Here is a 26,702-nt window from a genome sequence, read left to right on the forward strand (position 1 = left end):
AGAGCATGATTTCACGTTGAGAAAACTTGAGATGGAATTGGCTATAAAGAAACTTACCGTCGCTACAGTTCCTCCAGGTTTTCAATCAGATGTTTCTTTGCCTACTTCTCCCGTTCGCTCTAGTGTCAATTTTACTGTGCCTGTGCTATCTGCCCCTTTGGGAGATTCTCATGAAGTTGCTCCGCTGTCTGTTCTGTTGGATGCTTCAGATAATGTTGTCTCGTTTGCTCCTTTGGCTCCGTTAGCGTCTCTGATTCCGCCGAACCAACCTTTCGATGTCAGTCTACATATTCGCATGGTTCCTCCTTTTAGTGACCGTGACCGCGGCCTGGCCTGTTGAGTTCTGGACCCTGCTGTTACAGTGCGTGCTCACCGGAAAAGCACAGGAGGTCTATTCTGCGCTCACTGTACAGCAGAGCTTAGACTACAGTTTAGTAAAAACGACAATTCTAAACGCATATGAGTTAGTTCCTGAGGCGTACAGGCAAAAATTCCGTGGCCTTCGAAAAACTGAGCGGCTCACATTCGTTGAGTTTGTGAGGGAGAAAGAGAGCGCTTTTGATCGGTGGTGCACTTCTCAACGTGCCCATACTAAAGAACAACTCTGAGAACTCGTACTGCTGGAAGAATTTAAAAACTGTGTTCCAGAGACTGTAGCTACTTATTTAAACGACCAAAAGGTAACAACGCTGTCACAGGCTGCTGTCTGTGCTGACAAATGTGTTGACACACAAAAGTTTGTTTCTTTTTTTTTCTCCTCCTCCTTGTCGTCATTGTTCAGCTCAGCCTTCCAGTCCGAGGCAGAACGGAAGAGATTCAGAGTTCCAAAGGCCTAAGTCACCTTCTGAAGGTGAGACTCGTGAGTGTTACTACTGTCATGAGGTGGGTCACCTCATTGCTGTGTGTCCAACTCTGGAAAAGAAAAATTTGTCTCCTAAGCGGAGAAATTCGAAAAGTGTTGGCTTTGTGCACACTTTAAATTCAGTTAATCCACACCGGGAATTAGATTCAGTCTTTGATCCGTTCGTTTTGGAAGGAATGGTGTCGCTCTCAGGGTGTGAGAGGGACAGTGTTCCTATCAAGGTGCTCAGAGATACTGGTGCAGCCCAGTCTTTTATTCTTTCTTCTGCTTTGCCGTTCTCTAAGGAGACCTATTGTGGCTCTGATGTGTTTGTAAGAGGAATTGAGCTTGGACTTTTAAAAGTCCTGTTACACACTATGCACCTCAGGAGTGCTCTGGCTTCTGGTTTTGTTAAAGTCGCTGTTATTCCGCAGCTACCTATGAAAGGGTTAACCTTTATTTTAGGTAATGATTTAGCTGGCCAAAAAGTTATCGCTCGTTCGCCGGTCATTTCGACTCCATCAGTGGAGAATTCTGAATTGGATTTTAGTCTTTCTCAAGTCTCGTCAGCTGCTCAATCAGCAATAGTCCACACTGGAGAATCGTGTAATATTTTAACATCACCTGAGAATAAGTTGGTGTCTTTTTCCGAAGCTAACTTGGAACCTCGGTCGCTGTCTACGTCTGGTGCTGAAGTTTCTGACGTGCTGAAGCTGATCCGTCGTACACAGAGAACTGACCCCTCTCTGGCTTGTTGCCACTGCATGAGCTGTAAAACTTGTGAATGTCGCAGTATGTTAACATATTATATCTCCAGGTAAACCATGAAGAATCCTGATTGTCCTGTGTCTGTGTAGCTCCTGTGACCGCCTATTCTCATGGTGATGTGCCTGTGTATTGCCTGATACATTTTGTGCCTTGTTTAACTCATTAATTGATCAACATTAGACGCTGATTTTTGGTGGTGGGGGTGTTACAGTACGTCCCTGTATGTTTTATTAGTGTTTGTTTGCTTTGGTCTGTGCTGTGTATGTTTTGTTGTGTTTCAGACAGCCCAGTCCAGTAAGCCAATATCATGGGGCTGTTAGTAGCCACTGCTTTTGGTATCACAAGGCCAAGACTGCCTTATTTTGAGAGTGGAAAGGAAAGTGAATTTGTTCTGCTTAATATGGTGTTGGAAAACCTGTTATACATCCATGCTCACCTCTCTGAACAATACAAGTTTCAGGTCCTCATGGACCACTTGAGGCTGCCCAGTGCGTACAAGCTAGCAAAGTCAGACCAACGGATACCTTGTCTTAGCTGAATTACTGAAGCTAAGCAGGTGTGTGCCTGGTTAGTACTTGGATGGGAGACCTCCTTGGAAAACTAGGTTGCTGCTGGCTAAATTCCCAACCTGGCTCATTCAATCTGGCCCCCTAATCATCCCACACAGCAATTGGCTTATTCACTCCCTCACTCTCCACCTCAAGCTGGTGTGTGGTGAGCGTTCTGGCGCATAATGGCTGCCATGCATGCACGCCTCAACTCCCTACACATCTGCTCTTGCTGCCCTTTATGTCACAAGTGATGTCCCATTCCTGTTATTAGCATGTTCACAGAATTTAATGTGACATTTGAAGTGAGTTGAACAGAGTTAGATGCCAGTTGACTTTTCTTTTGAGTTGAGATATCTTTTAGGTCATCAGATAAATGCAAAATATATGTGTCATGGATCATTCTAGTTTTGTGTGTGTGTGTGTGTGGGGGGGGGGGGGGGGGGTGGTAGCATTCCTAAATAGTACAGTACATGTAAACCAGTTCTGTTCAATTGACCTCATAATAGTCATCTCTGTCCAACCATGCCTATTTTCTGTGGGTGTGAGACAAACAAGATGTACAATTTAAAATATAGAAAATACCTCTACAAAAAACACTTAACCTACCCTAAACAATGTATTTACACAAACACAAATAAATGGACATTACCATTGTTTAAATGTTTTCAATCTCTGTGTGTAGCACTGACCACACAACTCTGTAATTCTATTTAGACTGACATTCAGATAAATAAAGGTTAATTTGATTAAACTGCACACATTCACTGTGTTCTGATAAACTCTTTAATACTGGACCACTAAATAGGATTTGTAAACATTTCCCTCTAAGCAGATAAAATACAAATATCAAAGGTATTGATCTCTGTTAACAGTTAATGAACAGTTATTCTATTTTTACTGAAGACAATGGTAATTTTCTGTTTAATTTCTTTAGTCTTCAGGCCATATATTAAAGGGTTTACAAAAGGAGGAAATGTAAGCATCATTAATGCAAAAAACTTATGCAGACCTATTGGTAAACCTTGTATGCGATAAGAAAGTACATTGAACAAAATCGTGCCCTCAAAAATCAAGAAAACTGCCAAATGTGTGGCACAGGTTTGGAGTGCTTTGCTTCTTGCGTTTGTTCTATTTGCTGATGAGACACAAGCAATCAAAATGCGTAAGTAAGTGTAAATCACCACAGACAATGATAAGCCTTGGAAAAATGCAGTTATAAACAGACCATAATAGTTATTCATCGTTGTGTCACCACACGTAAGCCTAACCAAAGCAGGGTTACTACAGTACGGATCCATTATTTCTGTCCTGCAAATTTTAGGCCGCGTGAGTAATGTAAACAAAATGATGATCAGGCTGAAGTCCACAGTCCACATGAGAACGATGAGTTTAATCAGGTAACCGTTTGTGAAAATGGAGTTGTACCTCAGAGGCTTACATATGGCAACATACCTGTCATATGCCATGGCGGTTAGAATGAGAAGGGCTCCAGCTCCATACAAGTGCACAAGAAATGCTTGGAAGATGCACGCAAGATGGGATATAAAAATATTCTGGGACAAAAGACTAGAGACCATATGTGGGAAAAAAGCAGTTGCACCCACCAGGTCATTAAGTGGCATGTTGAATAATAAAATATACATGGGTTTATGCAAATCTTTACTGATGACAATAACATAAAGAATCATTGTATTACAAAGGACAATGCTTAAATAGGTTATAGTCCCAAAGATGAATGCAGGATAATTTTGTGGTGGTGCAAGTTTTAGTGTTTCCATTGTCAAAACAGCAGAGAAGACTGGATAGACAGACATATTAGAAGACATCATGGGTGATTTTGTTGTACTCTTCAAGGTAACCACCTCACCTACAATATAAACAATGTCTTTTAACCCATTTGTGCCATTGTGAAGCTAAGACATTCAACTTACTCTCATTCAACAGCAGGATGCAATCTGATATTTGTAACTAAGTATAAATCGGCATATATCCTGTATAGAAGGATCATAGCCTGCATATTTTCTTTATGTTTTTCTTTTGAATATATATTACGCCTGCACAGATCATAATTAGAAAAGTCATAATTATATGAATTATATATATATATACATACATACTTAAATATTTTATACTAGATTCAATATACTAGAAGATCTGTAAAAAAAATAATTAAAAACCGAGTATAATAAATAAAATAAATCATGAAGGTATTTCACTAGAATTGTGTGTGAGTTGTACAGTTGTTATTAATAAATGAATAATAGTATAAATAACACAAACAGCTTCACCTACCTTTTTTCTACATATATTTGTAGCACTCAAACTATGTGCATAACAAACAAAGGCAAAAAGACTGCATTGATTAATCTCAGACACCCACTGTGGGGAAACAGACTACCCCCTGCTCTAAGTGTAGCTGTTTTATACTCTCATATTACGGTGAAGGACACCCATGGTAAATACCTTAACTGGGTGCTCTGAAATGATGGGTGGGGTGTACATGTCTAAAAATAGTGCTGTGGCCATGGAGCCTTCACTGTTGTCTGATCATTATCTGATCCAGAACAGATAGTGAATTACAAATACACTGAGTGAGTAAACTACCACAACAACAAAAATAATAATAGCACCTTTAAAAATAGATGTTGTCACCTATAATATGCAAAGAAAACAAAGCATGAATCCAAAGCCCCCTCATTTACTACTCCTACTCTGTTGTGCATTATGTCCAGTTAATAAAACCTATTAAGATACAAATTCAGATTGAATTGAAACAAACTTTGTATCAGTGCCAAAAGAGTGCTGACACACTTATTGGTAAATAAACTAATATATTGAAGTTGTTATCCAACTAGTTAGTGTGTGTGTATAATGATGTTTATGTGTGTATGCATTGAAGGTACAATGAATATATTTTATGTAGATTGTTTGATGTTTGATTTAGGACAGGACATGGGTAGCCAATATCCTAATAATAAGTTAAGTTAAAACAGAGACTTTCTAATGAGGAGACACAGCACTCAAAAGAGTCCTCCATAGAAATGTATGGGGTTAGTTTGGCACACAGATTGGGGACAGTCCCTTGATTCTTCTCACCAAGTTTCATGTCTGTCTTCAATCATGTCGCTCTAGCGCCACCAACAAGTTTCAAGTTGGTTTATTTTCAGAAATGAGGTATCGTTGGAATCCTTGGGCCAAGCCATTTCTAACACACCCTATGACATTTTAACCTGACTCTGACTGAATTTCGTTCCGCCTAGCTCCACTCACATCCATCTGGGATTGCTTCCGTTGGGAGTGATTTCGGCACCAGATTTTATGGTAGAGCCAATCAGGACGCAGGGCGGGAGATGTGACGTAGCGTAGAAGCGACTGTGAGACTGTTCTCAGCGTCATGGGTTGCCTTCGGTGTGAGTGGTTGAAGTAGCACGTCAATATGATGACGGAAAAGTGGCTTATCCAATCATATGCAAGGCCCAGCCTTCTGAAACACCTCTCCAATGGAGCGATCCCAGATGGATGAGTGGAGTTAGGCGGAATGAAATTCATCTGGCGAGAGTCAGGTTAATGACGTTTCACCCAATTTCTGTCATGATGGATTTTCTGCCATATTGGATTTTAGAAAAAGTGAAACAAAACTTTTACAGGTCAAAAATGTTGTCCGATCGTCAAAAAACTTGACACACATGATCTTCAGACCATGCCTTACTATTGATTACTTTCTGGAGCTATTGACAAAAGTGTTCGCCTATGACAGCCAATCAAAATTGGCAGTGAAGACGCCAAACAGGAAGGGAGCTCATATCTCAGCAACCCTTTCATGTATCAAAACCAACCTTGGTACATGGACTTAGGACCCAATAAATTTGGTGACCTTTGACCTACAGTATAGGGGGCCCCGCAATTGCCAAAATTACATTTTGGCCTGTAACTGTTGATGTGTTTGGAATTCAAACTTACTAGTGGTGTTTGTTAATACCGTGGGAGGTCCTAAGGCCGACACATGTCAAGTTGTGATGTCAACGTAATAGATCAAGCCGCCATATTGGATTTCATCAAAAACACTAAAAAGTTTTCACAGGTCACAAATTTCATCCAATCTTCACCAATTGGCACAGACAGGGGCGGACTGACAATCTGTGCATTCTGGAAAATCCAGAACGGCCGTCCATCTGATGGCCATCGACTGCCTGGCTCAGTGCCTCATCGGCCAAGTAGGACGACTGTCTAGCTCTCCACATACATATATACGTCACTCAGGCTTAATCAAAGCTATCAGTATGTCTACGCTATCAGTTGTCATTGTCATCCAAAAAATATTTGCGCCATCATGTTTTCAATGAATGACACTAGGCAAGATGATGCAGCCTTTATATTTCGCACCTCTCTGTGGTTCAGTCTTGCGCATAGCCTTGCGCTTCAAAAACGTGCTAGAATTGAATTCCGTACGTGCAGAACAGGTGGTGAATGTCAGTTAGAGCCAGTCATCATGGAAGAACTTGGGATAGGCCTAACATAAAACGGAGTCGTAGAACAGCGACATTTAACCAGTTTTCCACCAAAGGTAGGCTATGGTCCTGTCCCAATATTTAGACTATTGACAAACTTTACCTCTCAAATAATTTATCGTAGGCCTAGCCTATCTTGCATTTGGTGTGACTTAAACCTTACCCCTTATCCAGTTTACACATGATACTAGCATATGAAAATGTGAATATGTTTTTAAAAGGAGCTATGAAATGGCGTGCTGCACATCTAGGCATTACCGTTTATTTTTTGCTATTCAACAAAGTGGTAGGCTACGTATTCATAAAACACTGACAAAACACAAGAGCTTGGTCTCAATATGGGTCCTTAACTGCTTAGTAAATAAACGTTGCATATATTTATATAACTTTCTTTAGGAGAGCTGTAGCCTTTCTGGATTCTGCTATCAAGCATGAGTAGACATACACTAGGCCTATACATACATCTCACAATAGCCCCTTTTCAAATGAAAAGTCCCCATAGACTTGCTTAAAATGAGTTGAATATAACAACCTGTGTAGGTTTTTATAGACCGTATTATGCTTTCAATGTATGTAATATATTTTAAGTCAATTTATCAATTAGTTCCACAAAATTCACCAGAAGTCATTTTAGGGGTTATTTTTCAAAATTTTCGTCACGGGGGAGCATGCCCCCAAACCCCACTAGCATTTGGGAGACCCAAAAGTATTTTATGTTTTGGGGCCCAAATTCTCCAGCAGCAAATAATTTGCATTTTTGTACATTGTGACCACCTATTTAATTTTTGAATCACGAAGTATGTGTGACGGCAAGGGACAAGTGTGTGTGCACGTACGCCACAGCATATTCTGTGTTATAGCTATGAACACATACAATGGCTCGTTTGAAAGGTGAGACTTTTAGCTCTCAGTGGGTGCAAACCGTGTATTTCTACACGCCTCTGTTCCTGAGAAATCCCAAGCTAAACAGTGGCTAGTTTTCATTAAAATCTAGAAATGGAGATATAACGTCTTTCATGAAATGATGAAAGTGAAAGTGTTGAAAATGATGAAAATGAAAGTGTTGCCTGTAAAGTTTCCGGGAAGTGACCTGGCGAGACTGCCACCTAGTGATAGACCCACGAAAATGGCCTGGTTTTGAGCTGACGTGCATGCGTCACTGATTCGGCCCAAAGCGGCAACCGAGTTATGATAAAATGTCCAGATAAAATGTCCAGATTGTTCGTTTTCATGAGTTTTCGATCGTCATATATTTCATTTCCATTCATCACAGAGTTCCCAAAATCACATATAAGGTGTGTTAGAGTGTCGTAGTTTCGTAATTAAAAAAAAAGTTACGAAAAAGTTACGAAAAAAAAAACTCAACGCATGGGAAGGAAAAATGTAATATTACATTTTTGGCACTCAATGAGTTAAAGATCCCATGGCACTTATCGCAAAGAGTAGGTGGTAGGGCTGGGACGGTATGGATGTTTTCTTACCGCGGTCGGTAAGCAAGAAATGACCGCGGTTTCGCGGTATACATCCCCCCCCCAAAAAAAAAAAAATGATTATGAATTTTGTGCCGCCATCAGCCATCACAGCCAGTTAAACTTTAGACAGCCGCAGCAACTTCAATAGCCATAGTATCTTGTAACTTGACAGTAATACACATTTATTTACTTTAGGTACCCAAACAGAATACTTCATGAAAAGTATGAGTATTGATACAAGCACTTTGGATACACCATGGGCATGGGGGCCTGCTACTTCTACTGCCATCAAGCCTCGGGTTGATCAAGAGGAGGAGAAGGATGAAAGCGACATCTCCACAATAACACCTGATGGCTCCACCTGGACCAGCACAATCAAAGAGCAATGTAATAGAATCATCACAGCCAACGAATGTGTTTTGTGTGTTGTCCCTTCGGATCCCCAGGACAATACAAGCCGAAACAACAACTCAGACCTTTTTCCCTAAATAATCCCAGCACCATCTTACAAAGGATCTGTAGGCCAGATGTCTGCATCGTCTGGCAAAAAGAGGACATTGTTAATTCTGTGCATAGTTTGGATGTTCTTGTTTTGTGTTTGCATTATTTTAATAGACTGCAATATTACTATTTGTCAGTGTTTCACAGACCTAGCAAAAAAAAAAAAAACAGTAGACCTACTTCAACAGTATATTACACAATAGGCCTTCTCACTGAACCACCTTGCTTATTGTATTTGCATCTTGCTTATGGTGTCAGAGGATTCATATGATTTAAACTGGCATAGGTTACATCAGTGTTGCAGAACTGTTTGGATTTACATACAAGTTGGTTCAATATTGCAAACAACTCATTTATTATATTTTACCACGTCTACTTGTGGAACACTTGAGATAGCTTGCGGACCACACTTTGAGTACCACTGCTGTATGTAAATATGATAAAGTTATTTATTGAAAATTGACCTGTTTTGTATATTTGTTTTAGGAGTTTCATCAGTTTTTGTCCCTTTTAAGCTAAAGGTTTATCTTACCTTTCATATCTTCTGTTTCACAGAGGGCCATGGTCGTCATAGTCGAATGTTTAGTGCATTTTGAAGGGAGTACATTATGCTAAGGCAGACTGGTTCTAATCCTGGGTACAGGGTCATACAGACAACAGGGGCACTGGTGTTGCCCATTTTTCTAACCACATGAGCAATTCCCTTTACGAAAAAGTAGTAGGCCTATAGGAATCTTATAGTATTTGGGACAAAATATTATAGTAATCTTATAGGAATAATTATTATAGGAATAATTGGGACATTCTATAGAAGTACTACTAATAACTATAATATCCTGTAACCGCTATAGTTTTTTATAGTAGTCTTATAGTACCTATAGTATGTCCCAAATACTATAGTATTCCACTATTCCTATAAGATTACTGTAGGCCTAATATTTTCCCAAAATACTATAAGATTCCTATTAGGGGTTTGCACGGCGTGTCATCAGATCTGGACATCGCCATATTGGAGAGACTCGCCTCATTAGAAAGCATTAGGCACTGAAGTAAATCCCTAACATCGTCAAGGAAAATGGTTAATTATTGCCATGTTTTAGGTTGTACCAATAGGTCAGACTGAGAAAAACATCTGGTGTAGGTATCGACTTCCAAAAGTTATTAAAAAACCAGGGAGAAGGGACAATAATGCCAGAAGTTATCAGAGGAAGAGGGGCGCTTGTGGTTGAACTTGGTACTTCGTCTCCCTCGCCCAACTCATATGGATCTGCGCTGCCAATAATCCGTAATTTCTCGAAATATCGCGCCTTTTCTTGTGGTCCAAGTCCTGCCCTATATGCCTTTGCATTTTAGACGCTTTTTGATTAGCTTTTCTGTTGTTTAGACACGGCTACAATCACGTAAGATATCCAAAGTGCATAATACTCCATTGTACTTCATTCACTGAGTATCGCCAATATGGCCGCGCGTGCTGGGTTACCATAGTTACCGGCCAGAACGTGACGTCGGTGCAAACCCCTAATAGTAGGCTACTTTTTCTGTCATACGTGACAGAAAACAACTTGAGTAGGCTAACCTCTGCCAATGTCATGTCAGGCTATCAAAGCCATAGTTCTCATTACCGGAGAAGTCTTGCACATTCTCTGCTTCTGTAGGCATTCTGGTACAATTCCAGCAAAATATAGGACAGCATTTTTTTCACCAAAACCGGCTCACAGGGCATTCATCAATACTACAGACCACTGCAAAATTAATGAAAAAACGATGAGATGAGACCTTTAAATTCTTAACAAACATATTTTTTAATTCTTTCATGAACTAAGCATGTATGACTCCTTTCTGGCCAAATTTCACAGCTTTCACGTTTAACAGCTTTATGTAAATCGAGTTTGAACGGAGAGAATAGAAAAGTGTTACGATTGTGCCAGTTCTCCATACTCTCGCATAGTAAACAAATGGAATGGAATGCGCTCCCCAACACAAACGCGAAAGGTCGGGTTTGCTTAATCTTTTGATGATAAGTTTTGTTTTGAAAACGGAGGGTTAGCGTAACTGTGGTTCTCTGAGTATCAATGTCATAAGATGCTTCATTACATTACACATCATGACATTACATAGGCCTACGTGCACACATGTACAGGCAATTATAGGGAGATTGGACTTCATGCTAGCCACCTGCAGACGTCTAAGCTGACTGCATAACGTGATTATCTCTGAGATTCTGCTACGTTTTCAACCCGGAATTGTGCATATTCATAAAACTTTGACGTCGAATCCCCCAAATGTTTCACAATTTTTTTTTTGCGGTGATGACTGTAACGAGCTCAGACCCGCGGTAGGGGTCACCTTCCCAGCCCTAGTAGATGGTTCCCTGATTTGCTTCATTTATGTACACATACACAAAGACACACACACATGCGCACACATACATACACACATACACACACACATACACACACACACTACACAAAAACACACACATACATGCACACACACGACACGCACAAACACGCACACAAACACATATGCACCCACACATACAAACACACCTACATACACAAACACACGCACACACACTCACACACAAAAAAACACACACAAAACACATATACACAAAAACAACCACACACTCTGCACACACTCAATTACAAACACACAAAAAAGGAACAAAGTAGGAAATTAACACAATTTGACAAGCGTGACTTATTTTTCTGGAAAAATGTGCTGGACTGGGCGGCGGTCATATTTTGTACCGCTCTGCGATACATCTAGTTTAATGTAAGATAGATAGATAGATAGATACTTTATTGATCCCCAAGGGGAAATTCAAGAGGTAATGATAAAGAGGTTTGACCATGAAGTTTCAGTGGAGCTGTCATGAGTTGTTTAACTACTAAAGAGAGAAGTTACCCAAAGTGTGTTAGCTCACATGCATTGAAAATTACAATTCCAAGTCTGGCAGCGTCATGTTGGCACAGCCAGTTATTTCTGCAGTAACGCTTTGAAGCACTTGACATAAATACATCCTTTTACATGATTCTTTTGTAAGCAACATGAATATCATTAGGCCTACAAATGCACTTTCTGAGATTGCTGTGTGACTCTTGATTGGTCTTCTAGCTTTGTTTTGTATTTTGGTTATGCCAATATCCAAGTGTGAAATACTGACTATCAACAGGATGGCGTAATTACATTATTGACATTAACAATAACTGTTTAGAGTGTGGTATTAAACTCACTGTTTAGTGTGATCAAATAGCACTATTCAGTTATCACAAGTCTTTTTGCTTTCTACAGTCATTTTTATAATTTACATTTAAAAGCTGTGACAACCTCGACTCGTATGCCTCTGTGCCATGCCAGGGGCAGGTTCTTTTTTATTATTATTATTATTATTATTATTATTATTATTATTATTTTATTTATTAGGAACCATGCACAATTTTAAACATTGTACTAGAGTTAGCCTCCGGCTAATTTACATCTCATTTTACATTTCTGTTCTTGGAGGCTGGACTGCTCCCACCTTGCCAGGACCAAACGACTCATGGTCTGGGCCATGGGGGCTGTCCATGTGGCAGAAAACATGGAACATTCACCACCATCCACTGGGGTGAGTGAAGAGTAGGGTAATATGTGGTGCTTTTACTTTGAGACACAGAGAGAGAGAGAGAGAGAGAGAGAGAGATTTAGAAAGAGCTGAGCCACTTTGAGTGCATCCACCCCAACTGGAATTCACCACCTTTCAAGCAGAAGGCATCAGAGGATCACAGTTTGTGTGTGTGGTAGGACCTATCTTTTGACATTGAATAAAGCACCCTTATGGCTTTGAACTGCACTCTTTGTCTACTGCCTGCCACATTCTACCACATATTACTGTAAGTTGGTAGCCTTGAAAAATCCAGACTCATTCACAAAGTTTCACGATTGGGATTCATTTCCAACACTTGCATCGCATTGCATTTGAAATCTTTGGTCAAGCCTACCAATCACATTGATCAGAGATTGTTTCATTACTACTCATTGAATATCACTTTTATCTGTTTAGGGTTTCATTGTCAATTAACAACCACAAAGACATGTTTAAAAACATTGTAAATAACTGTATTGTCATATACAGCATGTTATTTATAATTTAAAATATACATCATCATTTAATAATTCAGTGCTGGCAAATACATGTGTACACCATAACCAAGTAAAATTCTTCATGTATAGATTATGTAAATAATCAGAAAACACTTAGAAGGGTGATGTTTTTCTTTTAAGGAATTGCAAAATATGTTTTCTGATTTCCTTTGTATTAAAGCTATATACCAATGGATTCAATAGTGGAGGAAATATCATCACGGATACCCCCAAAGCTCTCCTTAAGAAGAGGGGTGCAGTTTCAATACGATGTGCAACTAAAGCAATGAAAGCATTAAATTCCAAAAATAAGAAGACTATTAAATGAGCACCACATGTCTGAATGGCTTTACTTCTGGCATCTGCTTGTTTCTTAAAAACACAAGTAAAAAGGATTTGTAAATACGTAAACAGAATTACAGCCAATGATATGCCCTGCAAAAAGGCTATAGTAAACAGACCGTAGAAGTTGTTCACATGCGTCCCTTCACAGGCCAGTTTTGTCAAAGAGGGGTTGTTGCAGTACATGTCGCTTATAGTGTTCTGGCAAATCTTCAATCGGATTGCCAGTGCAATGAGGGTAAATATTAAAATTGTATCGGTGAGCCAAATACCACTAATAATTTTGATCAAGTTATTATTGGTCATTATGGTATTATATGACAGAGGGGAGCAGATAGCAATATAACGGTCAAAAGCCATGGCTGTCAAGATGAGAAGAGATCCACCCCCATATGTGTGTGTAAGTAATGCCTGCACTACACATGCCCAATATGATATAACTCTTGGCTGATACAGCATACTGGAAATCATCTGGGGGAAAAATGCAGTTGCTCCTATCATGTCACAAACAGGTAAATTAAGAAGTAACAGATACATAGGCTTGTGCAGGTTATGGTTGAGAGCAATAGTCACAACAATCATCAAATTACAACACATGATCATGAGGTATGTAAGGGTTGAAAAAACAAGAGCAGGAACTCTGGTTGATGGAGGAAAAGTGAATGAAGGTAAAAATATAGTTGTTGAACTTGATGAATTGAGAAACATGGCTGATGTTATGTCCTCTTAAATTCTCCACCTAAAATAAATTAATGTATGTTAATTCAGCATCTTGTAAAACAAATTACTGACCTCACCGAAAACCTCATAATTCCATTTTGCTACATGAAACAATACAGTGCCTGAGTACAGAAGTATTATAATTTAAAATAAAGAACTTTACTTTAGCTCACGTTCCACACTGACATGAGGAGTTGCTATTGTGAGCTGAATATATATAGTGAAATCCTCCAGGTAACACCCAGTACAGACATCACACATGACACCACATGACACCACATACATGTGTGACCACCTCAGACAAAATGTGGGACAAGTAGCATGTAGCATAAACTTAAGATATATTGTCTATCTAATTTACCAAGAAACATTTTTTAAACCCACCAACCAAAAGATTAAGACACTACCTGACCCAAAATACAACCCAAAGTTTCTACAGCTTAAGGCATAGGCCTATAAAAGACAAAACACTAATTTTGCAACTGTCCAAAGGACCAGGCATTATGCAACTAAAGAATGCTCTCAGTGAATCAAATTCACCTTAAAATACAAGACACAAAAAATATTAGGCCTAGCCCAGCGTTTCTCAAACTGTGGGTCGCGGAGACATGCCGAACTGACGTGAAAAACAGGAGTTTTTTTATTTGTTTTTTTATCTGTAGCCTGGGCCCAGCCAGGTAGCACCCGATGCGCAATGGACGCACTGTGTTATTCACAAGGAAGCGCTCGTGTCAAGGCAGTTTAGTTAGTCGCGACCTACATGAGATTTTGAACGTTGTTGTGAGAGTGGTGAATTTAATCAAAACCCGGCTCTTAAAAGCGCGTCTATTCTCCGCACTTTGCGAAGAGATGGTAGTTGACCAAAAGGCTGTAGGCTACTGTTTTACAGCGAGGCAAGGTGGCTTTCCCGAGGTAAAGTACTGATGCGCGTGTTTGAGCTCCGAGTCGCCTCTTCTTGGAGGAAGAGCGCATGTTTGAATCTGCAAGCACGTTCACTAATGAACATTTCTTGACGAAGCTGGCCTATCTTAGCGATATATTTGATATATCTTAGCGATACATTTGAGTTAAATGTCCAGTTACAAGGCAAAGACAAGCACCTACCTCACCTAGCAAATAAGATTACTGCATTCACCAAAAAAACTTGAGTATGGGACAGGCGCCTCGATCGCGACAGTATTATGCCTTTGAGATTTCTGAGCGAAATCGCTGAAACGTCTGATTGGGAGGCACTCTTGTGATGCCATGTATTAAACAGTAGGCCTACATCACATCCCTGCAAAGTTTATTTCAAAAATATTTCCCAACCAGCAGTGCTCAGTATGACTGGATTATGGATCCATTTAATGCTGCATGTTGGTATTTCATTGAATATATTGTACAATGCTGTAAAATGGCCTATGCTTCCTAATATGTTGCTGGAAAACAGAAATATGTGTGTTATGTATTTATTTATTATTATATCTGCAGCACCAGCTGATTTTAACTCTGTTGAAGAGGATATATTTAGAACTTGTCATTATTTCAATAAATTTGACAATTTTAAGCTTGACCTACCACTTTTCTAGAGCGATGAGGGACAGGTGGGGCTCGAGAATGATAGATGCTCATCACTTCTGCTGTCGAAACTTTGTCAGCCTCTGGGTCATTTGGTTTATTGAAGAACGATTGCACTGATTTGCATGTTTCTTGATGATAGGCCCTATGCTTTTTTTCTGTGGGACTCACATGCACCATGTCGCTTCACATCGTATTCTCCACCATGACCCACAGAAAAACTGCTCTTGCATGAAATGCAAAAAGCTCTCTCTGCTTCGCCATCTACAGTTCTTAACCAAGAGTATGTTGCGGTCCATTCACTATTAAAAGTGCATCTTCTCTTTTTCGTGGCCACACTGGCCATGGCTGCTTAACCCGACCGAACAGCGCGTTCTCCAATTTGAGATTGTTGTGCACAGTTCATTGCATGTTTTTTCTATTTTAATGTTTAAAACAAGCAACCAAGTTGAAAACAAGCAACCAAGTTGTTCGGATATTCAACAGATATTCAATTTTTTTTAATGCGGCCGGTTTCACCCCGTGTTTGCAGACAACGTACAAACAGATGACCTGTCTACTTGCTCCCAGCCGACCTACTTAGGTACCGTCTATAAAGTACCTTCTGAATTACCTTCATAGTCTTTTTTGTCAATAGCTTTGACATCATGTGACCTAGTGACTCCAAACCAATGCAGAATAGTTATCCTATATGGGACTCATCAGACACACCTCTTTAGTCACTGTATGCACACTGCATTTTAGATGAATATTTTAAAGAAAATACATTATTTCCCATAAGGAATGGTCTCCTTTTTTCAATACCTCCCAAGTCATGTGACCTAGGGACTCCAAATCCATGCCGAATAGTTATCCTATATTGGACTCATCAGACACACCTCTTTTTATAACGACTGTATGCACGCTGTATTTTATATGATTTTTTTTAAAGAAAATACATTATTTCATATAAGAAACAGACTCCTTTTTTTCAATACCTCCCAAGCCATATGACCTAGTGACTCCAAACCAATGCAGTCGGGTCAAGAGAGCATCATCAAAATCAAATTGTTTCTTGATTTCCCCGCAGGCAACCTGTAGAAAGTTCTGACAGCGCACATAAAAATCTGTTAGATTTGCTGGCAACATTTTTGCCTGCTGCACATGCTGCATCACCTTTATGCACAAGTACATTGAGCTCAGTGTGACCTTTGGGCCATTATTGATGTCAATGTCTTTCAGTGGAGTGCGCATGACATGGTCCCTATCCATGAACGTCAGAAGCAGATCTTTGTAAGTCTCGCAGACCTTGCTTCTCAATTAAGTGATCACCACCTTTTCACTCTGAAAATAATGATTAAGATCTGTGAATTTCGGTAGGACCCATTCAAGGAAATAATTGAAGAGGCATAGAGACTGGTTATTGAGAGTGAAAAATAATCTCCGCAGCAGTCTGGCCTCAAGCCACTGATCTGTGAAAAAAAGACGGAGAGCATCCCATTGCGCAGACACACGTTTTACAACGTTGTTCAGTGATGGCTGTCTAGTCTGTGCCGGCTTGAGCATTTTGTGGGGCTCAACATGCCAAAAATCTTGAAATTCTCTGAGTTGCGCGATATGTTTTGCGCTGTTTTTGAAGCACCCATACATGTCTCTGTCTAAATCCTCACACCTGCGAGGGAGTTGTCTGCATGCCTCGCTTGCGCAAAGGTGCAGTGAATGGCACACGCAGCGCTGCAATGTGATGCCTGGAAGATCACTCCTGAGGTGGCTGGAGACAGAGTTGTGTTTCCCCATCATTGTGTTGCAGCCATCTGACCCGAACCCCACAATATTTTTGAGTGGTACACCTGCATCAGTGAATGACTTCATCATCTCGGCGTAAAGTCGTCCCGCAGTGGCTCCCTCTCTAGCACGTCTGTGGTCGTCTGTGTTACCAGTTTCCAAAACCTGGTCTGAATCTTCCTTGGTCCCTTATCAAAAAAATCCCGAACAACTACACACAGCGTTTTTACATTGCCTGTGTCAGTTGATTTGTCAATCAAAACACTGAATTTCTTTCTTTTAAGAATGTCTGTTAGACTTTCAGAATAACAATCCCCAATGACATGCTTGGTTATAGCAGTTGTCTTTGTGCGCCCAAGGGTCATATTTTGGGCTATTTGTGAATTGTGGAAAATATATTTTAGGACCAAGACCAAATGGTCTGAGATTCTCAGTGCTTTGCCATGAACCCTGTTAACTTGATTTCAGCATTCTTCACAGATTCATCTAACTTTTGTTTTTCAGATGGTTTTTGTAGTCAGTGTGCTATGGACCTTTGTGATGGGGCTAGAAGAAGATGAAAATGAAGACTTCACTCACTCATCCCCCCTGCATTCACTCACACATTCACTCCATCTACCTCTCTCATACACACAAATCTAACTCACAGACACCATATCTTAGTCTCTCTCTACTCTTTACTCTCTCTTTCTCACTCTAACTCCACTCACGCTCCATCTATCTATCCAACCACTCACTTTGATCCCCCCCCTCCACACACACACACACTAGCTGTCCTTCTCTTACTCACTCAGTCTCTCTCTCTCTCTCTCTCTTTCACACACACCTGCTATCTCAATTCAATAATCTTTGTTGGCTGTTTCTGTCACTCTCTCACTCATTCACTTGCCATTAAAATAGTGATCTCAGTAGGAACATAACTGTATGTAACTGTATGTTTGCTTTGCTTCTTTTGTTGTTTCTAAGTTCTGAGCTGGATTACTGCGTTTCATACTAGCTAAAATGTTAAAATCATCTTTCTTCTCATACTTTGTGTTCACTACAAGAATGTTGTCCCACCTTCCCTTTGAGAGCCTTCTGTCTCTCATTCTGTAGTATCAACACAGACTGTTATCCATTATCCAATTGTCAATTTGTCTACAGTGAACTTCAATCAATCTCCAGCTGTAGACTACGTAAGGGATAACGGCCGCCGAGGTGTCCTGTTATACGGAATTAATGGATGAGGGCGAGGGGCAAAAAACTCCCCGACTCGCAGCCGAGTCCATTAATTCCGCATAACTGGACACACCTCGAAGGCCGTTATCCCGCTTATCACCCAGTTGCCACTGTAAAGCAAAGGAAACACGCGGTTCCATTTAAAAAGAAGCTCAAGTTCAGCTTGTGTGTACAACTTCCATTGGCCCTATAGCAGCGATAGCATGGACAGTCAGCTTGTTTACAGTTGGTTCCATTGCTGCGAAGCCTGCCTCCAGGCTCAACCGTCGTCCTACTATCGTTGTTATAGTTACCATTCATAAGCATTGATATGGAATGGCGATTAAACTTTTTTTACCAGATCTACTTCATAGGTGTCCCGTTATTCAGAATTAAAAGCCACCCGCCAGCCAATCAGAAAAGATTATTTCTTCTCTCCGGGTGCTAAATATCTTTAAAGAACTAGATTGTTGTATTACCTATTATAATGTTGCACTTTCTATCTGGACACAGAGCATAATAAACATGCATGCAACTTGTTCATTATCATTACCTGTGAAACTGTTGATTTCTACATGACAGTTAAATTAATATTGTATTTTTAGACCATTGGTATTGACTGGTTTGCGTTATTTTATTGGTATAGGCAAGGGACATGGGCGTCGCCATCATATATTTTAGGGGGATGCAACTGACCAAATAGCAAATAACAAATATGAGTCGTTATGTGTGAAACATTGAAATTCACACACAAATTTATCGTTGAATGATTTGGGATCTCCAGCCCAAATTTGCTTTTAAATTTTTGATTTTTTAAAAAAAAGTTGCTCAACCACTGTTGTACGACGCAACTTGCGACCAATTAGTTCGAACTACCTTGTCTAGAAACAACAATGAATCCAAGAACAATGGAGCAAACTACCAAGGTTGCGATGCAAGTTAGCCAACAACGCTTTCTAGAAACACACCCTAGGTTGATTTTAGATCATTAGAATTGGGCCTAATATCCTTCTGAGGACAAAATGTGACCAGATGTACAGTACGACTGTTCCACATGCAGGCACTGATCTACAATGTATTTGCACAAACATTTATTTCATTACTCGAAACTTGAAGTTCAATGGAATAAGGATTTATTTATGTCTTAAAAGAGTTGGTTTGACTTGTAAAGCCTTATGGAGTGTAGGCTACGTCTAACCAAAAAATTCCAAACGCACACTGCTTTTTATAGTTAAAAAGCCTTTAATTTAGGTGGGCTTACGCGTTGCGACAAAAAAAGATTTATTTATGCAATAATGTGAAAAGAATATATAGTGCTCAAAGAAATTAAGGGAACACTTCAATCATAAACTGGATCGGTACTCTGACACTGTTTGGTTCTGAGCACAAGTAAAACTTTTGAGGCGAGTGTTTTATTTTGCAAGAACTGTCAGACATTCTGTAAATGTAGTTTGAGAATTGAGAAAAGGGTGGAAGGTTTCAAAAAATGTGTTTTAACAATTATGGAAAACTGTAAGTGTTCCCTTCATTTTTTTGAGCAGTATATTTTATCAAGAATGTCAGAGCAATTCATTATACATTATATCCATATGACCATTCAAGGTTTACAAGTGGACATAATAAATCAAAGAGTTAAAGTATCAAACCTTTGATTTTTCGTAGCTAATGTTACAAATATACAAAGAACTGAAATTATACACCTAAAACATTATTTTCATTCGACAGATCAGACACGAGCAGACCAAACCAGTACACAAACATCTACTATGATGATGAAATTTTCCCTTTCTTCAAAATGCGAAAAAATGCTGTTCTAATATCTTTGATTTTCATTCCATAGATAATGGGGTTTAAAACAGGTAGAATCAGAAAAATAAGCATTCCACAGGCTTTTCTTGCATTAGGGGTTATGTTTGGAAACCGATAAGACAGTATTGTGAACAAACCGACAATCTCAAAAAGAATAAATGCAATTATCTGCGCTAAGCAGGTGTTTACAGCCTTTGATTTGGCATCTGATTGTTTGTTCATGACACAAGTTAAAAGGATTTTGATGTATGAGAACAGCTGAATTGTTACAGTGGTTACATGCATAAATGCTGTTATAGATAGTCCATAAATATTATTTATTGTAAGGTCTTTTCCACAGGAAAGGCTAAGCAATGAGAAGTTATCACAAAACACATTTATAATAAAATCACTACACTTTGTTGCTCTGACCTGAAGCAGGAAAAGAACTAGAATTAAGGCAAAATTAACTCCCCAAGCTAATGATATAACAGCAGTGACACCTAGTGAGGTCAGAATTGAATTGTATCTGAGTGGCTTGCATATAGCAATATATCGGTCATATGCCATTGCTGCTAGTATAAAGGGTATGCCACCACCATACATATGGAGCAAAAATGCCTGAAGGACACAAAGTGGGTAGTTGACAGTGTTCTTCATGATCACAATGTCCACAAGCACACGGGGAAACATTGCAGTAATTCCAATGAGGTCATTCAGTGGAAGGCTGAAGAGGATGTAAAACATCGGTCTGTGGAGACTCCTCTGAGTAACTATGAGCACCAAGATCGTCACATTTGAGAGGACAGAAAATAAGTAAACCAAAAGGCCCATAATGAAAATAGGGTAAACAGCAGAGGGGTGGATGTCAAAGCTGGAAATTCTGAGGACAGAAGAGATTGTTTGATTCATTGCAATACTCATTTGAAGAGGCAGTCCATCTAGTAGTTCCTATGTGATAAAAAATCCTGTGAAACAGACAAAAGGTTTTAAATGCAGTTAGAAAACATAGAATAATAATCTTTTCAATAAATTAATTTGTCAGGCACTGAATTCAAGATCACTACTGTGTTAACAATGGTCATGTATATAGATAAAACAGATATATTTAATAAAGTTTAGTAAAATAATTAAGTAAAAAATATTTTAGGTATGGATATCACCGTCAGGCACCAATCTCTTTACATTTCCTTTGTATACTAAGGTGATGTGTACAGATACAATATTATTTAAATACAGTTAACACATAAAAAATATATAATTCTGTTCTAAGTATACATTACAGTCAAGCACCAAATGGCATGGCTCATTTGTATGTCAGTATATGCCTTGTTTATCTGTACACAGAAGGTATAGCAATCGCTTAAGAAATGGAATACTCTCTGGCTGAGTCATATTTAAAGAGCAACCTCCATCAGGAAATAATGTACAACCAATGAAATGCAATTCGTCAAGCCCTAGGGCAGTGTTTACCCATTTGTTTCTCTTGCAGCACACTATGGAATGACTACTATGAAAGAACAACTATTCAATTTCAATTTTATTGTGCTTATTGAGCGCCAAAACATTACACATGTATCATGGCGCTTTACAGAATGTAGGCAATCAGAGAAAAAGAAAAGCGGAAGAAAAGGAAGAAAGAAAGAAGGCCCATGGGTAACAGGGGCGAGGAAAAACTCCCTAGAATTGGAGATACATATAGGAAGAAACCTCGAGCAGATCCACGACTCAAGGGCCTGACCCACCTGCCTAGGGTCAATACGGACAGTAAGGTCTGTATACATGACAAATGCATATTATAGTCAGGTGTGGAGAATAGGACATGGTGTTTAAAGCACCTGAGGTGAAAGTTACAAGAGGTGGGATGATTACGTATCCGGTATGATAATGCATTAATCATGATTTAGTGAGAGAAAGTGCAAATAGTCCGGCGTTGGAATTGTCCAGGGAAAGGGAGGAAGTAAGAAAGGGGGCAAGTACCATGGCATGTGAATAAACATACAAAAGCCACTAAAAAGGTTTATTGCTCTTTATTGCCACCCTCAACCTTTGAATATAAGTTGCCAAGCAAACCTACGAACAACACCAGTTACAGTGTGCCGTATTGAAAACACTGCATAAAGGGCCGTTCACGCCAGACATCATTTTGGGCAATGTCGACGCACAAGCCGGCAGCAAAGCTCGGCAGGCTACCCCCGAGAGAGCGAGAGAAAATAGATTTGCGTTTAAAAGAACGTGCAAACTCAATGACGCTATAGGCTACTAAGGGCTGGGCAATATGGCTAAAAACTCACAATATAAGTGTTTCATATCAGTCGATATTGATAATTATTGATTTTTTTTTAACCTATTTCAGATAAGGACCAGAAGGAAAAAAAGTTAAATTTAAACACTTTTATTTAAAACTTAACCTTCCTCTGATTTGAATCACCTCAGTTATCAATCAAAGCAAACAGGGAAAAGAAATGTCAACAATCATGAAAAACACTCAAATAAATAAATGTGCACATTAGTCTGAATGAAAAGCAGCACTGGTTGAAGCCTGGAAATATTGTAAACAAAGTACATTACATTTAGTGTTAGGGGTTACACATTACAATTCAAATTTCAGTAATTCGTTACAGTTACAGAATAACTGTAACGTCCATTCCTGCGTTACTCACAATATAGCCTATATTGACTTATTGTTGGCATGCAGTGATTGATTATTGAAAATATAGATTAGCCTAGATACATTATTTCATTGCGCAGGGTAGAGCACGCATTCTCTCCATGCACCGCTCTCCCTTAAACAGGTTGGCTTCAGGCTTTGTTCAAAATTGATGCATTCAAGTTAACTTTGCAAAGTTGGTGTTATAGCCTAATTCTCACAACGTTGTCAATCGCAAATGCTAATTTATTCTAACGTCTCTCTATGGACCTGTAGCTTAATTTGCGGAGGACGAAGACAAAACACCTTTTTGATAAATGACCCAGTATAGTGAAATAACTTTTAATAACTAATCTGTAGCCTAGGGTAGGCTTCTGCAAAAAACAATGTTGTTTGCTATTTAAATTATCTAGCAGACGTTTTGAAAGGCTACAAGCAATAGAGGCTTAGACTATGGCCCACGTTTCTATATATCTACTGTATCTATCTATCTAGCTTGATTTAGCTGTGAGAAATGCACCTTCAAAACGGATGCAGCGAGCAGGAATCGAACACCGGTCTCCTGCGTCACAGAGCAACCTGTTACTGACTGAGCTACATCCCTATCTGTGTTTTTTTGGCAGAAAATGTTCATATTGATTCTATATTCCGATAATGTTCTATATCATACCAGCTATGCTTTTTACAAAATTTGTCTCTTGGAAAAGTGGTGTTTAATTTCCATAATCTTTGTTCAGTGAACGCATAAAACAGTTTGTCAGCAGTCTAAAGATATTATGCCAGCTTTGTATATAGTACAGTGGGTCCCAGTTAAAAATTGACACTTCATTCACGATCATGGTGAATGGTGAAATGTAAGTACAACTGCAGCCGCTTGGGGGCAGCATAGTCCGCTGTGGAGTTCCACGGTCGAACCAGACGGCGTATTCGACAGCAAGGGCTGTGATTGGCCGAGTTTTCAGTGCGTTTCTCTGTGTTTTTAGCAGCCCCTGCAACATGCTAGTCCACTGTAGCCTAAGCCTTGTACATACTGTTAAACATAGTTTTGGATTCAGTGGCAAGATTTCTTGATTGTACAGTGTCTGTCTCTCAGTAATGTTTTAAAATGAGAGCTTCGTCAGCTGGCAGTAGGCTACTTTGTCGGTAGTCATGAGAAGTTTGCTTGCTAACAGAACATAAATATGCTGCCCAGAAACCTTGTGAATAGTTCTGATTTTTTTTACTACACTAACGAGGTTGAAATATAGACTTTGCCTACAGCATCTCCTTAACAGTAATGTTAACAAAATGACAGCATTCATATGACAAAGAAAAACGAATTCGGTCACTCCAGTGTAGGCTACAGTCCTACCCAATAGGCCTACTCGAAGCAGATAGCGTTGTCTAACGGTCGAGTGGGTTAATGCAGTGTTTCTCAAACTTTTTCAGATGGAGGACCACTTAACCAATAAAAAATGCATGGACCACCTAGCTAAAAAAAATAGATTAGACCTACTTCAACAGTATATCAGCACAATAGGCCTACTCACTGAACCACCTTGCTTATTGTATTTTCACTTTGCTTATTGTGTCAGAGGATTCATATGATTTAAACTGGCATATCTTACATAGACAGTGTTGCAGAACTGTTTGGATTTACATACAAGTTGGTTCAATATTGCAAACAACTCATCTATATCATATTTTACCACGTCTGCTCGCGGACCACTTGGGATAGCTTGCGGACCACACTTTGAGAAACACTGGGTTAATGCACGTATTTCCAGAACAGGTCTGCAACTTTCAGGCAGTTCTGAGTTTGAATCTAGGCAGGAGCAGAGCCATATAAAGGCCTAGGCCTATTGTTATCATTTTTTGCAAGGTGTTGCTCCTGGCAATACTTGTTTATAAGACGTTTGGTGATTAATTGATAGCTGTTTTTGGGACACGTTAAACGTTCTTTATAATGAGCGCATCCGGGGAGTAAAACGACTGTTACGCGCTGTTACAACTGTAGGCTACAATGATTGCAATACAAAAATATGCGCGTGTTAGTTTAGTTAGTTTTGTGATGTTTTGCACTTTTGCCTCATGTGTTTGAGGGCTTTTTTGGCAAGATTGACCTTGGTCAGACTCTGCATATGTTATTTCTCCGTATGGAAAATAAAGTCAATTTTCGACACACGTCTGTTATTAGTTCAATAACAAGTGTTGCTTGTTAAAACATGTGACTAGTGAAACTCAAATGATTTTAGAAATATTTAGCCAAAGCCAAAAAGTGTTAGAGAAGGAGAGACGCCGGTGCAGCTCAGATGTCTTCTTAATTTTCTTTATTCTTTAGTAAAAGGTGCAGAACATTATTAAACTTTGACTAATGTTTCGATGTTCGTTAGTCAAAAACATCAACACATCGAAATGTTAGTCAAAGTTTAATAATATTCTGCACCTTTTACTAAAGAATAAAGAAAATTAAGAAGACATCTGAGCTGCACCGGCGTCTCTCCTCTCTAAAATATCTGTCCTGGCCTGGTTGCAACGGATTGTGGCCAAACGACAGAAGCGCGGAGAACCCTCCTTTGTCTACCAAAAAGTGTTACTTTGTGCCCCGCGCTCCCCCACTGCTTGTGAAAGAAGGGGATGGGGGAGGGGGGCTTAACGTGAAAAAGCTTAATGTCACAAAACGGCAACGAGTCGTTTTAGGCTACAGGCCTTCATAATGGTAGGCTACAGGAAGTGGGGGGAGGGTATGGGATGACCAGAGCCGTCATCTATCTTTCCAGACACACAGCTCGTTATATAGCCTATCGACTGCCTTAACAGATAGGCTTTGCTCTTGGGTTTGGCCTTACAGCGAACTCAATGCTCTTGTTGCTTGCAGTTTGTTAAATAAAGCGATGCAGATTACATTATTTATTTCTGATTAATTGCATCTTTTGATGTATTTTGCAACATTTGCTTGTTAGGCTGGGCTACTGTCAATGTCCTGTACAGGGGGTAGTTTCTAGAAAGCATCATTTGCTAACTTGCGTCGCAACCTTGGTAGTACACTCCATCGTTCTTGGATTTGGTGTTTCTATAAAGGGTAGTTTGAACTCTCAATCGCAAACAAGGACGCAAAGTTTGGTCGTTTGAACTACTGCCCCTAGGCAGTCGCACTTGTGTCGTTCCTTGGTAGTTCCTGTTGGTGTCCGGAGCGCCTAACCAAAAATCACAACCGCCTAACCAAAATTTGCGAAGTGGATGTTTATCTCGTGACTCAATGATTGATCTATCCTGTAGCTTAATTTTGATTAAGACACTGCTCCCCTACTTGGCTCATTCTTGCTATTTATGTTAATTCAAGTATTGCCTTGTTTTTAGTATTCTAATCTTCACAGTCCCTAACAACAGCAGAGTTAAATGGTGTAGTGGCTAAAGCAGATGACTTATTATCCCAACGTTGTAGGTTCGATTTTCTTATGATGTGAGATTGTCCTCTTGCTTCTCGCTGCAGGTGAACTAGTGTGACACGTAGATTCAATTGTTTTTGACTGATGTATTGTACCTATGGTCTCTCGATGTAGAGTAACTATATACATAAATATGTATGGTCAAAACCTATTGTTGTGTCTCGTAGGCTCTTACTCAGAGATGAAAAGAAGAGATAGGATGCGAACTCAGGCCGAGCGCGCAGTGCACCAACGCGCTGCCGTTAAGCCACGAGACAGTTGATAACCTATGGGATACCCAGATATTTGTCCAGGCTATATTTTTTTTCCAACACCTAGATATTTAACACAAATAATGACTCATATTGGTCTGCTTAAGTTAACTGTTTTATATGCTTGCAATAGGTTTAGGTTTTGGCTGATGGCAATGACAATACCAGCATTAATCACTCGGTTTAGATTAGAAACATGCCGACATAGGCCGTGACAGAACATTTCTAGGGGGTGG

The 26,702-nt window shown here is 39.6% G+C and overlaps 3 protein-coding genes across 3 annotated transcripts; all 3 read right to left on the reverse strand.

Moving 5' to 3' along the window:
• Window positions 1–3,032: 3,032 nt before the first annotated feature.
• LOC121684475 (olfactory receptor 52K2-like) lies at window positions 3,033–4,510 on the reverse strand. The gene is made up of 2 exons (XM_042064539.1): window positions 4,453–4,510; window positions 3,033–4,027 (listed from the first exon to the last, which is right to left on the reverse strand). Exon 2 carries the CDS (start codon window positions 3,987–3,989, stop codon window positions 3,033–3,035), a length of 957 nt encoding a protein of 318 aa, XP_041920473.1. The 5' UTR covers window positions 3,990–4,027; window positions 4,453–4,510.
• An 8,373-nt stretch (window positions 4,511–12,883) lies between these two features.
• On the reverse strand, window positions 12,884–13,819 carry LOC121684594 (olfactory receptor 52J3-like). The gene has a single exon (XM_042064654.1). It carries the CDS (start codon window positions 13,817–13,819, stop codon window positions 12,884–12,886), a length of 936 nt encoding a protein of 311 aa, XP_041920588.1.
• A 6,294-nt stretch (window positions 13,820–20,113) lies between these two features.
• LOC121684597 (olfactory receptor 150-like) lies at window positions 20,114–21,049 on the reverse strand. Its single transcript, XM_042064657.1, has one exon. The coding sequence runs from the start codon at window positions 21,047–21,049 to the stop codon at window positions 20,114–20,116; it is 936 nt and encodes a 311-aa protein (XP_041920591.1).
• Between the last annotated feature and the right edge of the window lie 5,653 nt (window positions 21,050–26,702).

This window comes from Alosa sapidissima, chromosome 15, assembly GCF_018492685.1.
Source record: "Alosa sapidissima isolate fAloSap1 chromosome 15, fAloSap1.pri, whole genome shotgun sequence".
NCBI classification, from domain to species: domain Eukaryota; kingdom Metazoa; phylum Chordata; class Actinopteri; order Clupeiformes; family Clupeidae; genus Alosa; species Alosa sapidissima.